This window comes from Rhinoraja longicauda, unplaced genomic scaffold, assembly GCF_053455715.1.
Source record: "Rhinoraja longicauda isolate Sanriku21f unplaced genomic scaffold, sRhiLon1.1 Scf000120, whole genome shotgun sequence".
In the NCBI taxonomy this organism is placed as follows: Eukaryota; Metazoa; Chordata; class Chondrichthyes; order Rajiformes; family Arhynchobatidae; genus Rhinoraja; species Rhinoraja longicauda.
In genome coordinates, this window is record NW_027601338.1 from 72,843 (window position 1) to 89,745 (window position 16,903).

Below are 16,903 nucleotides of genomic sequence, written 5' to 3' on the forward strand. Positions count from 1 at the left end.
TGCTAGGCAGACAAGCCCTAAGCCGCTGGAACCAACGACTTGACGACTGTACTTGTGGCATGTACACAAGACAATGGAGACATCGTGGGGGCGGGGACAGTCCTGCGGCTGATCCCATGGCTTGGGGGGACGGTCGAGACCGGGGCGGTTCTTCCCGGGTGGTGGTCCGCGGCCCCACGGGCGGGGAGCGCCGTCTGCCGGCTGCTGCTGCTCCTCAAGCCACGGCTACGGGCCCCAGGCCGGCGGCTTGAGCCTCCCTGGGGCGCCGGCGAGGTGTACAATATGTACAGTATGTGCATTTCAAAAGACAGATGTTGGGAATAGAGACATAGTCTATACAGATTTTAGCCTATAGGATTTCTTGTGGTAGGTTAGATCGTTTGGTGTCCTCGTGGAGATGCCCAACAGGATACCGAGTTGGCTTCGTGGCTGGAAGCAGAGTGATGGTGGAAGATTGCTTTTGGGACTGGAGGTCTGTGAATAGTGCGTCACTTGGGTCCATGTTGGGCCCACTGCTGTCTCATGTGAGGAAATGAATTCAATAGGGATGTCAAGGTATGATTAGCAAGATTGGACATGTAAGGTTGTGACGCCGAAGCAGAATAGGACCTTCACGTTGAATGGAAAAGCCCCGGAGAGAATCCACGAGTACAATACTTAATTCCCAAAAAATGGCATCATGGGTAGATAGTGGTGAAGGTGGCTTTTGGCACGTTGACTTTAATCATTCGGATAATTCAATGTAGAAGTTGTAACATATGTTACAGTTGTACAGGACATTGGTCGCATATGTATTCTGTTCAGTTTAGTCATCCTATTTCAGTAAAGATAGCATTAAGATGGAAGTTTGTGCAGAGAAATTTTACGTGGATGTTCCTAGTACCCGAGGACATGAGCTATAGAAATAAGTTGGGCAGGCTAGAACTTTATTCTCTGGTGTGCAGGAGACATTATTCTTTGTTCATCTGGATTGTGGTGCTCTTTGGTCTGTACAAAACCTCTTGGGCTCCCAGCTCAGTTGAAATGTTCAAGAGGGAATGTTGGCCCATACCATACTGCAGGACAACATGAGAGGAGGGACTCGGCGGGGGGCACCGAGAACAATGGTGGGACCGGGCAGAGGGCCACCGAGAACAAAGAGGGACTCAAGGGAGGTCGCCGCGAATAACGATGGGACCCGTCAGAGGGCCACCAAGAACTGGAGGATCTCGGGGAGGTCGCTGATAACAAATGGAGTCCCAGTGGGGGACGGCAGGAACTAAGGGGGCCCAGCGGGTGTGGGGGATGGGTTCCTGTGTTTCCATTCCCCTTTAAAAATGACTTCGGGCACAGAGGGTGGTGGATATGTGGAATGAATTGCTAGTTGAGGCACGTACAATAACACGATTTTACTGACATTTGGGCAGGTACATGGACGAGGAAGGTTTGGAGTGATAAAGGCAAACTTGGACAAATAGGGCTGGCTCAGGTAGGGCAGGTTGGTCGACACGTCTACGTTTGGCCGAAGCACCTCTGTCTGTGCTGTGTGACTTCCGTGTTTATGCCACGCAGCGAGAGAGAAATAATCTGAAAAGGTCTACATGAGAAAGAAAGATCCAAACAAGCCATTGAAATAAAATTGCATTATATCATTAAGATTACAGGATGCAAGGGACGTGTTTGAAGTAACAAGGCCAAATGGAAAATAGTACGTGGCGATCTTATACATGGATCAACAAAGGTAGATAGAGCATAGTAACGCACAGGACAGGAAAGGTCTTTTCGGTCCACAATGTCCATGCGGACGATGCCAAGTGAAACTCATCTCCGCTGCCTTCACACAATCTATATTTCTCCATTCCCTGCATATCCACCTGCATATCCTTGAGCTTCTTAAATACCACTATCGTATTTGTCCCAACCACCACACCTGGCAGCGCGTTCCATGCACCCACCATCCTCTGTGTAAAATAAAACTTCACCCGCACATCACCTTTCAATTCTACCCCTTTCAGCTTAAAACTGTGCACCCCAGTGTTTCCACAGACCCCTAGCCAGAATAACAAACGTCTGTCTTCTCAGTAAATGAGCTCTGAATTTAGAGGACCACGTTGCTGTGAATCATGTGCATTCTTATTCTACTGTTATTGTCGTGGTTTTCTTCAGCTACGAAATTAAGACAGGCGACACGGAGAATTCTTCGAGAAGTTAAAAGCCTTTATTTGCAAACAACTACTGGAACATTCAGGAAGTCAACTGCCTGACTGTCCTGCCTGCTCTGACTGTCCACTTAGTACATCGGGCAGTCTATGTTTATAGGATTATTCCAAACCTTATCTTCTTTACATTACCTCATACCCACACTCCTGCTCTATAATAATTCATTTCTTTGCAGTCCTCCTGTCTGGTCTGCCACCATTAAATCCCATTTACTGACTTACCCTTATCTTAATACACTTATCTCTTCACACTTCGCCTCCCTTATTTCCCTGCTAGTCCATCCCTCACACCCATCCATCACCCCAAGGCCTATGTCTTTCCTTATCTCTTCTCTTGCCACCATTATCTTTCATTCAAATGTGATAAGGCAAAGAGATAATGGTGTACAGGCAATGCCTAAGTCAAAAGTTACCAAAGTTGGAATGCCTAAGGATTAAGTCTCAGGACCAAATATGGAATAAGGGATCTAAGGACTGCTAACTGAGGAATAATGCCAGGCTAACTGAGGAATGCCTAAGAGTACACATGCTACACAGTTAACACTTGAATGTCTGAATTTCGTGCACTATACAAAATATATACTCCCATATATCCCCCCTTTGAGACCTACATGGTCTCACAGAAAAAGAAAACTAACGGTCGCATAAATCTGATCATTATTAACCCCCACTTCAGGGTGTTTAGATATATAATGTGCAGCTTGTCAGTGTTCTTCTATCATACTAAAGTCCTGGGGCACTAGGCCAAAAACCCACCCCCTTTTGCCTGGGGTAGGAAAAAAGACCCAGCTACCCTTACAATCTATATCCCTAGTATTCCTCCAATGCAATTTGGTCGTCATTATAGTATTCTATCGGCGGGGTCGGCTTCTCTTGGAGGGTAGACGTACTCTTATCCTGGAATAACGGGAGCTGCTTCACAGTAGCTTTTACGAGGAGAGATTTGATACATGGAAAAACACAACACAATATTATAGCAATTACAAGCAGGGCGATTCCAATAGACATCCCGATTTTAGCCACCCATGCTCCCCAGCCGCCTAGCATGTTTTCCAGCCAGCTGAAGAGTTGATGCCCAAAACCTGCATTTTGTTTAACTTCTTTTCTTAGATTTTTCAGTTTTTCCATCGCCTTAGTAAAGAGCTGGTATTGTTGGGTATAAAAGTACAACAGTATTCCCCAAAAAAGATACAGACTCCCCCTTTTAAAGCCAATAACCAATCCAGGGCCTGCCTGTTTTGCCATGCCATTTTGCTGGTGGCGTCGAGCTGTTCCCCTAAGGCTGACAACGCATGCTCAGTATAATTAATAAATCTTTGCTGGTTGAAATAAATATAGTTGATCCATTCTGTATTCTTTGAGGGTGTAATCCAAAACAATATTGATTCCAACCCAGCAGTAATTTCATTTCTAGTTTTAAACTGATTTGGGATTCCTTGGGGTTGCCCTATCGCATCCAAATAGACTCCCTCAGGCATTCGGTCAAACGATCTCTTCGCTCGAGTACTCGAAAACGCCTCGTGTGCGCTGAGCACGAGGACCGATTGGACTAACGTTACCCTAGCACAGAGACCAGTCCAATTAAGCGGAAGAGTATTTCTAGGACTGCCTCCGCACATCCAAAATCTATCCGCTATAGCTATATCTGCCATCAAAATAGCCCTACAATTTGGCAGTAAAGTAACACCAACCTTCATGGGCAAGTCTCGGGCGAGCTGCCACGGATTTTGCTGATTGCATATCCAGATCCTGTTACATTTACCTGGGAATTTCCCTACTGGATGCGTGCCATTTGCTGCATAATAGCACTCATATCACTCCGTACTTTTGATCCTTATCCCTTGTGGTGGCTTGGGGTAGGGTTTTTGTACCTATGTGAAATTCCATAATGCACAGCGCTCTTCCGAGAGTGTCACTTGTGTTGATCCTGCAGCATTTAGACTGTATTGGGCAGTAAGACATAATTTTCCATTGTTTTATGTCTTGCAAAGATTCTGTGCAATGCGTATAGTTATGAGTATCTGGTATAGCCAGTAATTGTTCCTGGCTTGATGGTGATAGCTTCATAGTTTACTCTTCTCCTATATTTTCCTCTTCATAGCTTACCTCTTCTCCTATATTTTCGTTCTCTCGTCTGCTTACCTCGAGGTTATTCACAGGTTGTGCCTGTGGGACAGTCCTTGTACAATGATTGAGATGGTACCATGTAGACCGGCCCTCTACCTGGACAGCAGTCGGTGAGGCTTTAGTTACCGTGAACGGTCCTTCCCTTCTTGGCTCATTCCACCTTCGTCGGAAAGCTTGCACATAAACCTGATCTCCGGGTTTAATAGGTCCTTCGTCCTGGTCCACCTCTGGCTCCCTTTGCTTTTCCTGTGCATAAATAGACTTGTGTATCATAGTTAACTGTTGCATGTATGGTTTCAGTTCCACCTCTAATTGTTCCAGGCCTGGTCCCTTGTAAGGACCTCTCCATCTGGGTATCGGCATGGGTCTGCCAGTGAGCATTTCGTGTGGTGTTAAATGAGTTATTCGATTAGTTTGCATGCGACAGCTCATTAATGCCAGTGGCAGGGCAACGATCCAATTTACCTTTGTGGTTGCACAAATCTTATTCAACTTAGCTTTCAACTTTCCATTCACTCTTTCTACCATGCCCTGAGACTGAGGGTGGTACACACACCCAAATCTTTGTTTCACTCTTAGGGTTTGCAGCACCAACTTAACTGTTTTTTGGATAAAAGCTGCTCCATTGACGGAACTGATTTTGGTCGGTATGCCGAATCGTGGGATGACCTCGTTAGTCAGAAACTTGACTACAGTTCCTGCACCCACATCTTTAGACGGTACCGCCTCCACCCATCTGCTAAATCTATCAATTACTACCAGCATGTATCTTTTCCCTCTTACCGTTTTCAGCATGTCCATATCGTCGATCACCAAGTGTCTAAATGGTCCTTCGGGCTCAGGTATATGACCTATAGGTGTTGTTAACATATCGGTAATACTATTTCTCTATTACTCATTTTCAAACATACGGGGGTTGTGCATCGTGTTAACTGTGTTTTTCCCGTGAACCCTACAGTTTTAACAAATTTTCCTGACATGGGAAGGTGGGAGGCATACTGCGGTTGCACACAAGTGTATGTAGCTCCCGTATCTATCATCATAGGTGTTAACCACCCTCCCAAAATTACCTGAACCATGGGTTCTTCTTCTGCCTGTCGCGTTATCATTGGGTAAAGTCCCTTCCCATCCGGGTTCTCTTGGCACCCCTAATATCTAGCATAGGGATTCATGAGTCCAATTGGGCCTCCAGTCGGGCCCGTTGGGGCCGATCCTGGGTTAAAGCACTGCTCACCCTCTGTGGGTTCCTGTTGGTATGGACCGGGCCATGGACGGTGTGGGCAGTCCCTCCTCAGCTGCCCTACCTGATTACATCCCCAACATATTTTATCAACTGCCCGTCTACTTACTGGCCTTCCTCGTCCCCTTCCTTGCCCCAGGCCTGTCGGGGCTGATTTCCTGATTTATTTGTCCCTGATAGGGCATTTGAGGAAACGTTCCCCCAAAGACATTTATTATTGGCATGGGATTCTCTGGCCCCCGTCTGGCTCTGTCATAGGACTCACTCTGCATCGGTGCATTGTTCATTTCTGCTGTTTCAGCCAGGTCTGTTGTTACTGACAGCATTTTCTTTCCTTTTTCACGTTCTTTCTTTTTCAGCTCTTCTAGTTGCATTTGCATCACTTTTCTCTGCACCTCTTCGTGCTGGTCCACCTGTCTTTGTCTATCCATACGATATTTGTCGACTGCATGAACCAGGTGGTCCCTGAACTGGGAGTGGGATATGGTTGACAACCCCACTACCTCTTCCAGTCTGAACTTAAGCTGAGGGGGCATGGCGTCCACCACAGAGGTCCGAAACAAAGTGGTCATCAACTCATTACCGTTTATTTGTTGTTCGGTTTCAAGTCTCCACTTTTTCAGTTGATCCTCCAAATAGGCTGCTGGGTTCTCCGTGTCCCCCAGCGGGTCTCCCCTCAATGTCTTTAAGTCCACCTTGAGCGGGTAACAGTCTCTGAGTGCCTGCCATACCCTCGGTCTGACTAGGTCAAATGACTGGCCATCAATCATCGGGTTATTTGCGTTTTTGACCCCAGCCATTTCAAACAATTCTGCTAATTTCGTGGTTCCTATCATTTTCACGAGTAGTGCCTTCAAATCTCCCATAGCCAATAACCGTCCCGTAGTTTCCTCCTCAAAGGCCCTACTCAATTTTCCTGCCCCGTCATATATGTTGGGCAAGGCGTTTCTCAGCCCTTCTAGGTCTCGGGTCACCCAAGGAATATACTGGGTTTGTCCTGCCTTTTTCAGAAGTAATGGCATCATTCTCCCCCTCAGTTCCTGTATCCCATTTGCCATCTCTTGTTGTGGTTCTACCTGTATGCTTTCCCACCTCATTCCTTCCTAGGCATACCCCTGGCTTTCCTTTCTTTCTCTTTCTACAGTTTTTTCCAACTCTCTTATCTCTATCTCTAAGCGCTTCATGGATCCCTCTATTTCCCTTCTACACTCCCTTATTCTTTCCCCCATCACTTTCTAATTCTGCTTCATTCTCACAGTTTTGCCCTCTCTCTGATGCCTGCTGATTACTCGCCTGTGTTTCTGCATTGCTGTCTCCCTCATACTCCTCATTTGCTGCCTGACGGGTCTCATAAATCTTTCTGTCCCTGAAAGGTCCTGCAGCCTTCTGATGTCTGCTTCTAGTTCCCGTGCTTCTTGCTTCATCCTTTCCTTTTCTCGCTGCCCCCTTCTCTGTTTATATTCCTTTGTGTCTTGCTCATCATTCCAAGTTGTGACTTCTCCCTCTATCTCCACAATTCCCTTCAGCAAAGGACACTGCTTTATTCCGTCCTGGTCGGAATAGGGAGGGGGATACCCATGGTCCTTTAGGCTGGGGTACAGAGTTGATTTTTTCTCCTGAAGCTCCTGACTTTCATGCTGTTTTTCAGGTTTTTCACCCTTGTTTGGGGTGGTATTCTTTTCCTGGTATGCTTTCCTCAGCCTTTCTCCTTCTATTCTAAACAATTTAAGCACGTCTAGTTCTTTTTTGTTACTCGGGTTTCTGATTTATCTTTAGGCATATAGTTCTTGATTAACACTTCCATTTCATCATACATGTTTATATCAAACGTGCCTTCCTTGGGCCATTTCGTAACCAAGTTTTTTGTCCTTTTTTCCCATTTTTCAGAGTGTTTTTTAATATCCTCTGGATACGGGAAATTTCTTTCTTAGTAGTTCAACTGCAGTTATTTTATTCATTGTACTCGTCTTATTTTAGTGCACTTGGTCAGTCAGTTTAAATGCAGTCCTTGTTCTCACTCCATTCCGTCTCTATGGTCACTATGCTACCTATTATGCTATTTCTGTCTTCTACAGTTCTACTATATTCCTTTAATATTTTGCAATTTTATTTTTGATGTTATGCAATTATTCCAATTCTTGTTCTGCCCGTGCAGACCCCTACTCACTTGGGGCGGTATCCACAAATCCTCTGATCCTGCCCGTACAGACCCCTAGCTAATCAGAGTGGTATCCACAGGACGCCTTATCTTACCCGTGCAGATCCCTACTTAACTAGAGCGGTATCCACAGGACGTCTCGTCCGTTCAGACCCCTATTCTCTTAGGGCGGTATCCACGAGAGTTTAGTGACGTCACAAAATCTTACTCGCCTATTATCCACTTACCCCACTGCGCAGCCTTCTCGAGCAATCCTCCGGGTCTCCTTTTTTAGAGTAATTTAACGATAGGTTCTGTCGGATCGGAGAGGCCCTTGGACCGCCTGGGCGCTCCTGTGCCACCAGTGGTCCCCCGTTTCCAAATAAAGCGGAAAACCGCCTACCTTTTTTGTGGAAAACCGCCTACCTTTTTTGCGGGTGGCCACCCTTTACCTGTTGTCCCAGGGAGCCCCTGACGGGCTTGGAAGCGCCTTTAGCTTGTCGTCCGTTATCGAACGGGCCTCTTTCCGATCCTGCCGACTATGCCAATTTTGTCGTGGTTTTCTTCAGCTTCGAAATTAAGACAGGCGACACGGAGAATTCTTCGAGAAGTTAAAAGCCTTTATTTGCAAACAACGGCTGGAACAATCAGGAAGTCAATCGCCTGACTGCCCTGACTGTCCACTTAGTACATTGGGCAGTCTATGTTTATAGGATTATTACAAACCTTATCTTCTTTACATTACCTCATACCCACACTCCTTTCTTCAGTCATTAATTTCATTGCATTCACCCGTCTGTCCCGTCACCATTAAATCCCATTCAGTAATTTATCCTTATCTCAATGCTCACATCCCTTCATACTTTGCCTCCCTTATTTCCCTGCTAATCCATCCCTCACATCCATCCATCACCCCAAGGCCTATGTCTTTCCTTATCTCTTCTCTTGCCACCATTATCTTTCATCCAAATGTGACAAGGCAAAGAGATAATGGTGTACAGGCAATACCTAAGTCAAAGGTTACCAAAGTAGGAATGTAGTACAAATGACCAAAGTGCTGCTGACTTTAGGGATCTAAGGATTTGTACGCGTGTTTCTCAGTAGTCTCTTGGCCCTTGTCATTCATTCATGGTAAATATCCTGGTTTTATATGTCCCTCCAACATGCATAAATTTGCCCTTATCAGGATTAAATTTGAAATCTCATTTCTCCGCAAAACATGTTGAGTAATCATCCACAAATACTGGTTCAAATCCAGTTCCGGCGGTAGAGTCAAGTGATTACAATTTTGGTAGATAACTGAAAGGCCAAAATTGGTAAAACTTGGAACAAAATTATCAGATTATCTCAAAGTAACAAGCATCCATATTTTATATTGGATATCTGGAGATAACATAGCACCTGATTCAAGGCCAGCTTCTTCCATGATCTTATCGAATTCGAGAACCAACCTCTCATAAGCTAGGGATGTATTCCTGTTCTCCCAATTTACATTTTACTTGTTTACGTCTACCCCATCAATGACATTGCACTTTGTCTAATGAACTGATGTGCTACAATGCTGCGAACTACATTCCGCACTCTGTATCTCCACCTTTGCTTCATCTGCTCCTCAGTTTTAACTAATTGTATCTATGTGTGGTCTATCTGATCTGTTTGGATTGAATGCAAAACCAAGCCTTTCACAGTACTTCGATACGTGTGACGTTTATGCACGTACTGTTAAAATGAATGCACGACTGAGGAGTTGGTGCAAAGATCGGAGATTCAGGTATTTGCATAATTTGGATTTTTCAGGGATAGAGGTGACCTGAACTGAAAGGAGACTAACATTGTGTGGGCAGTTTTGAAAGTGCTGCAAAGGAGGGTTTAAACTGGCGGACATAACCCAAAGTAGTATTCAGATAGTTCGAACTGAGATGTCGGTTGATGACCACTTTGTGACCAATGATTACAATTCAATTAGCTTTGAAACCTCTGTAAAAGAACAGTTCTGGCCTTAAATGTAAAATTCTAAATTGGATGGAGGAAGTCCACCTTTGACAGTTGGAAATAGGAACAGTCATTGGAGTAGGTCGTCTGTGGGCAAAGGGTCGTGTGAAAGGGGAAGTTTTTAAATTGTGATAGCGAGATTTAAAGATATGCATGTTCTTAGTGAGGAACCTAGCTTGATGTGAGAATTCGAGGCTCTTCTTAGGGAAAAGAGGACATGGGTTAGGTCTAGGTCAATGCTTTCCTGGGAGACCTGTGAGAGGTTGAGGAGCATACTTAAGAATAAAATCAGGAGGGCAAAAAGGGTGCACATGATGGCACTTATAATTAAGGATAAGTCAAATAGATTTTCCAAGAATATTAAATGTAAAGGGTTAACTGGAGAGTGAAAGGATACCCTCAGTGGCCATCTATGTGTAGAGCTGCAGGAGATGGACAAGGTCTTCAATTATAATTTCTCCTCCGTATTTGGCATAGAGAAAAACTTGAAGTCTTGAGTGCAGTTGCATTACAGTCGAGGTGGTGCTGGATGCCCTTAACCGTATGAAGATACGTAAATCTCTGGGATCTGTGATTAGATGTATCTAAGGCCGTTATTGTAAGTTCGAGAATAAATTGCAGGAGCCCTGGCTGAGATATGTGAATCATCGTTAACCGTCGGTGAAGTGCGGAACATTTGAGGGTAGATAATGCTGTGCTTCTGTTTGAGAAGTGTCGCAAAGAAAAACCTGATAGCTCAAGACTGGGAACCACGTGAAGCATAAACTATAGATGAATAAGCCGAATGTTTGTGGTAAGACAGTTATGGGAGAGGATATAAGATGTATGTGCATTTGAAAAGACAGATATTTGGGATAGTCACCATTGTTTTGGCTTTGGAGGTTTCACAAATTTGAATGGCTCTTTTGAAGATGTACCTGAGAAGGTTGATGAGGGCAGAGCCAGAGACATAGTCTATACAGATTTCAGCATATACGATTCCCTGTGGTAGGTTAGATCGTATGGTGTCCTCGGGGAGATGCCTAACTGGATACAGAATTGGCTTGATGGTTGGAAACAGAATGATGGTGGAAGATTGCTTTTCAGACTGGAGGTCTGTGAATAGTGTGCTACTTGGGGTCCCTGTTGGGCCCAGTGCTGTCTCATCTGAAGAAATTAATTCAATGGGGATGTCAAGGTATGATTAGCAAGTTTGGACATGTAAGTTTGTGAAATCGATCCAGAATATGACATTCATGTTGAAAGGGAACGCCCTGGAGAGAATCCAGGAGTACAAGTACTTAATTCCCCAAAAGATGGCATCACGGGTAGATAGTGGTGAAGGAGGTCTTTAGCACGCTGGCCTTAATATAGAAGCTGGAACATATGTTACAATTGTACAAGACATGGGCCGCACTTGTATTCTGTTCAGTTTAGTTACCCTATTTCAGAAAAGATAGCATTAAGATGGAACGTTGTGGAAATAGGATTTACGAGGATGTACCTAGTACCCGAGGATATGAGCTACAGAAAGAAGTTGGGCAGGCTAGAACTTTATTCTTTAGTGTGCAAGAACCATCATTATTTGTTCATCTTGAGTGTGGTGCTCTTGGGTCTGTCCAAAACAAGTCAAGTCAAGTCAAGTCAATTTTATTTGTATAGCACATTTAAAAACAACCCACGTTGACCAAAGTGCTGTACATCTGATTAGGTACTAAGGAAAAAAAAAAGAAACATACAGTAGCACGCAAACAGTTCACAGCGCCTCCTCAATGAGCCTCAAACGCTAGGGAGTAGAAATAGGTTTTGAGCCTGGACTTAAAGGAGTCGATGGAGGGGGCAGTTCTGATGGGGAGAGGGATGCTGTTCCACAGTCTAGGAGCTGCAACCGCAAAAGCGCGGTCACCCCTGAGCTTAAGCCTAGACCTCGGGATAGTGAGTAGCCCCAAGTCGGCCGACCTGAAGGACCTGGAGTTAGAGAGGTGGGTTAGAAGATTTTTGATGTAGGGGGGGGGAATGTCCATTTAGGGCTTTATACGTGAATAGGAGGAGCTTGAAGTTGATTCTGTACCGTACAGGGAGCCAGTGGAGAGAGGCCAGAATCGGGGTGATGTGGTCCCTTTTACGGGAACCCGTCAGGAGTCTCGCTGCGGCGTTTTGGACCAGTTGCAGGCGGGACAGGGAAGATTGACTGATCCCAGTGTATAGGGAGTTGCAGTAGTCTAGGCGGGAGGAAATGAAAGCGTGAATGATTTTTTCTGTGCCGTCGAATTGGAGGAAAGGTTTGATTTTAGCTATGGTTCGAAGTTGGAAGAAGCTGGCTTTTACCGCAGCGTTGACTTGCTTATCAAATTTTAATGCAGAGTCAAATATCATGCCGAGGTTTTTGACATGCGGTTTGACTAGGCAGGATAGACTTCCAAGACTGCCTGTTATCGATTTGATGGAGTCGGGGGGGCCGAATAGGATGACCTCAGACTTGCTCTCGTTTAATTGGAGGAAGTTCTGTGCCATCCAACATTTTATGTCCTCAAGGCAGTGTAAGAGGCTGTTTAAATTTGACTGGTTGTTGGGTTTCAGGGGGAGGTAAAGCTGAGTGTCATCGGCATAGCAGTGGAAAGAAATGCCGTGCCTTTGAATGATTTGGCCAAGGGGGAGCATGTATAGAGAGAAGAGAATGGGGCCTAGGATGGAGCCTTGTGGAACTCCGCAGGAGAGGCTAGCTGGAGCAGAGGAATAACTGCCTATGTTGATGGCGAAACTCCTATCTTTGAGGTACGAATCGAACCAGCTCAGGGCAGTGCCATCAATGGTGGAATGCTGGGACTGGCTATTGCAATGACATCCTTCAGAAGGGCAGTGGGGGCAGGATCAAGGGGGCAGGTTGCAGGTTTCATAGCGGAGACAAGCTTTGCAAGGGAGGATAGAGTGACGGGTTGGAAGCAGTCCAATTTAGATGAACAGACTAGTGAGACAGCTAGGTCACGGGTGGGAGGGGAAATGTTCATTCTAATGTTCTCAACTTTGTTGGTGAAAAATTTAGCGAATTCTTCGCACTTAGCAGGGGACCCAACTAAGCTGGTACTGGGGACGGGACATATGACAGAGGTAATTGTGCTAAATAGGACCTTGGAGTTATGAGAGTTTTTGGAAATAAGGTCGGAGAAGTATTGTGCTCTAGCAGACTTTACTGCTTCCTGGTATTTGAGAAGATTGTTTCTCAGAATTTCGAAGGAAATTTGAAGCTTGTCACATTTCCACCTCCTTTCTGATTTTCTGCACTCCCTTCTTAGGGCTTTGGTGGTGTCATTGAGCCAAGGCCGACCTTTGGGCTTAGGCTTTTTCATTTTAAGGGGAGCGATAGAATCCAGGATGGAAGAGCAAGTGATATTAAATAAAGAGGCGAGATCCTCAGTGCTGAGATGGGGGGGAGAGGCCTCAATAGTGTAGATGTTGGGGGCAGCTGTGAGAGCCTCGGAGAATTTACTGGCAGTCAATGAATTGATGTCGCGGGAGTAGCGAACAGGGAGATGAGATTTTGCGGGAGATAAAGGCAGAGATGCGTCAAAAATGATAGCGCTGTGGTCCGATAGACAGGCTTCAGTAGTTTCAATGTTGTTGATTGGGAATCCGGACGATAACACTAGGTTGAGAGTATGGCCTAACTTGTGAGTGGGTCCCGTGGTGTGAAGAGTCAGATTGAATGACTCAACCAGGTGCATAAATTCACTCACAAGAGGCTTAGTGGGACAGCAAACATGAATATTCAAGTCACCAAGAATCATGTGGTCCTCCCAGCTCAGTTGAAATGTTCAGGAGGGAATGTTTGCCCATTCCAGATTGCAGGACGACAGGAGAGGAGGGACTCGGCGGGGTGGGGGGAAGGTGATGAGGTAGCCCAGAACAAATGTGGGACCGGGCAGAGGTCCACCAGAAACAGAGGGACCAAGGGTAGATCGCCGGTTATAAAAGGGGAAGCATCGGGGGACGGCGAGAACAAAGGGGTATGTGGCCACGTGCAGCGGCAGGCCTGGTTTGCCGCTGCGAGCAGCAGTTAGATCTGTTTGATTAACGCGGCGACTCTTGTGTACTGCCGAGGCGAGTTATTACTGTATGATATTACCCGGTTATGTGCAAAACAATGCATTTCACTGTACCTAGGGACATGTGAAATTAAGTATGATGAAATATTGAGCTTGAAGGCTGATTTTATAGAGACGTATAAAATAATGGGGGGAAATAGAAAGGGTGTACGTACAGGTATTTTTCCTCAGAGTTGAATAATCCAGATGGGAGGGGAACCATTTAATAGGAATATCAGGGTTAACATCTTCTCACAGATTGGTGGGCATATGGAACAAGCTGTCCGAGGTGGTAAATTGAAGCGGGCAAAATAATAACATGTCAGATAGTTATAGAGTGATACAGAGTGGAAACAGGCCCTTCTGCCCAACTTGCCCACACCAGCCAACATGTCGCAGCTGCACCAGTCGCACCTGCCCGCGTTTGGCCCATATCCCTCCAAACCTGTACCTGTCCAAGTGTTTCTTAAATGTTGGGATAGTCCCTGCTTCAACTACTTCCTCTGGACGCTTGTTCCAGATACCCATCACACTTTGTGTGAAAAAGGTACCCCTCAGATTCCTATTAAATCTTTTCCCCAAAATAAATTTGGACAGAGTGGTTTGGAGAGATTATGGTCAAACCTTGGACTGATGGGACTAGCATAGATGGGGCATTTTGGTTAGGTTGGGCCAAAGTGCCTGTTTTCGTGCTCTGTTTCTAAGACGAACATTCACTTCCACTTGCCCCAGAATGCCAGCTCATATCGCTACCAGTTATTCCGAACCTGCGGGTCTCCTAATTTGAATTTGTCGTGCAACCTGCAATTAATGGGGTTTTTTCAGGTGGGAAATTAACTCAAGTTGGCAAGGTCCTCAAAAGAATTTGGCCAGGCACCTCTTCAAAGAAAGATGGTCAGAACACAAGAACAACGACAGAAAAGCAAAGTCGGATGGAGAGCAGAACCTCAATGGAATGTGAACCCGCCGAAGAGGAAAGGGAGCAATGTCAGCCCAGGGGGAGAGGAATAAGAGACATGGTTCACGGCCCTGGAACTGACCCAAGTGGCGAAATCCATCATGACCGAGAATTATCAAACAAGGAATCATCGAGTCTCATCCAAGGAGCAGGTGAGTGACATGGGTGGGGAGGAAATGCTGCAGAATGGTGAAGACTGCAGGGAGAGAAAAGAGAAAAAGAAAACTAAGGAGTTGGGGCGAGGGGAAACAGGAGAGAGGAATCGTGGTGGAGCAGTGTTATACTGATTTGGTTAATGACGCTACCGTTTTCTGCGAGGATCAGTTCTGGAACCTCTGCAACTTATGATCATGTCTATGATTTGGACAAAAATGTAGGTGGTCGAGTTAATAAGTTCAAAAACATTCAAACTATTTGCAGAATTGTGGATCATGAGGAAAGCTCCACTAGAATACACATCAGTTGCAAATATGATCTGAATTAAGGCAGACAAAGATTGGATTGTTTTCTCTGAGTAATGAAGGCTGAGTGGAGGCCTAATAAGAGTATAGGATAAAATGGGCATAGATATTGTCAGTCTTGTTCCCAGGGTGGGGATGACTCTTACTGGGGAGAGGAATATTTAAAGGGGGCATGCTGGACAAGTTTTTTACGCAGCCTTTGGTCCGTTCCTGAGGACCTGGTGGAAACGCTGTTTAGACAATAGACAATAGGTGCAGGAGTAGGCCATTCAGCCCTTCGACCCAGCACCGCCATTCAATGCGATCATGGCTGATCACTCTCAATCAGTACCCTGTTCCTGCCTTCTCCCCATACCCCCTCACTCCGCTATCCTTAAGAGCTCTATCCAGCTCTCTCTTGAAAGCATCCAACGAACTGGCCTCCACTGCCTTCTGAGGCTGAGAATTCCACACCTTCACCACCCTCTGACTGAAAAAGTTCTTCCTCATCTCCGTTCTAAATGGCCTACCCCTTATTCTTAAACTGTGGCCCCTTGTTCTGGACTCCCCCAACATTGGGAACATGTTTCCTGCCTCTAATGTGTCCAATCCCCTAATTATCTTATGTGTTTCAATAAGATCCCCCCTCATCCTTCTAAATTCCAGTGTATATAAGCCTAATTGCTCCAGCCTTTCAACATACGACAGTCCCGCCATTCCGGGAATTAACCTAGTGAACCTACGCTGCACGCCCTCAATAGCAATAGACTGACGCATGACTGACACAGTCAGGGAACAGAAGGATCCAGTCCATGAGCAAGTAGATGGGATTAGTTCAAATTGTCATGATATTGTTAGTGCAGATATGGGGGATCTAAGGGCCAGTTCCCGTGCTGCACTATTCTATGTTCTATGTATCATCTCCAGGTTTGGCTTCATTAATCCAAATCATAAAATCATGGACTCGTGCAGCAACGAAACAGGTTCTTCGGCCCATGTTGCCCCATTTGTACTGGTCCCATCTGTACTGGTCCCACCTGCCTGTATTTGGTCCGGACCCTTCTAAACCTGTGCAAATATATTTTAAATGTTGTGGTAGCACCTGCCCCAGGGCGGCACGGTAGCGCAGCGGTAGAGTTGCTGCTTTACAGCGAATGCAGCGCCGGAGACACAGGTTCGATCCTGACTACGGGTGCTGCACTGTAAGGAGTTTGTACGTTCTCCCCGTGACCTGCGTGGGTTTTCTCCGAGATCTTCGGTTTCCTCCCACACTCCAAAGACGTACAGGTATGTAGGTTAATTGGCTGGGTAAATGTAAAAATTGTCCCTAGTGGGTGTAGGATAGTGTTAATGTACGGGGATCACTGGGCGGCACGGACTTGGAGGGCCGAAAAGGCCTGTTTCCGGCTGTAGATATATGATATGATATGATAACTACCCCCTCCGGTAGCTTGTCCCATATGTCCCCATGATCTGTGAAAACATTCTCCCCAGATTCCTATGAAATCTTTATCCACTAAGAGAGAGGTTGAACAGGTTGGGTCTTTATTCTTTGGAGCGTAGAAGGTTGAGGGGGGACTTGATAGAGGTTTTTAAAATTTTGAGAGGGACGGACAGAGTTGACGTGGGTAGGCTTTTCCCTTTGAGAGTGGGGAAGATTCCAACAAGGGGACATAGCTTCAGAATTGAGGGACAAAGGTTTAGGGGTAACATGAGGGGGAACTTCTTTACTCAGAGGGTTGTGGCTGTA

General features: G+C 45.7%; 1 protein-coding gene across 1 annotated transcript in view; it reads left to right on the forward strand.

The window, feature by feature from the left end:
• LOC144590076 (NACHT, LRR and PYD domains-containing protein 3-like) overlaps positions 1-16,903 on the forward strand; it is a 50,848-nt gene that overhangs the window by 9,013 nt on the left and 24,932 nt on the right. The window contains exon 3 of the mRNA XM_078394942.1: positions 14,581-14,865. Coding sequence (XP_078251068.1) covers positions 14,581-14,865 — 285 coding nt within the window. The remainder of the gene's footprint in view (positions 1-14,580; positions 14,866-16,903) is intronic.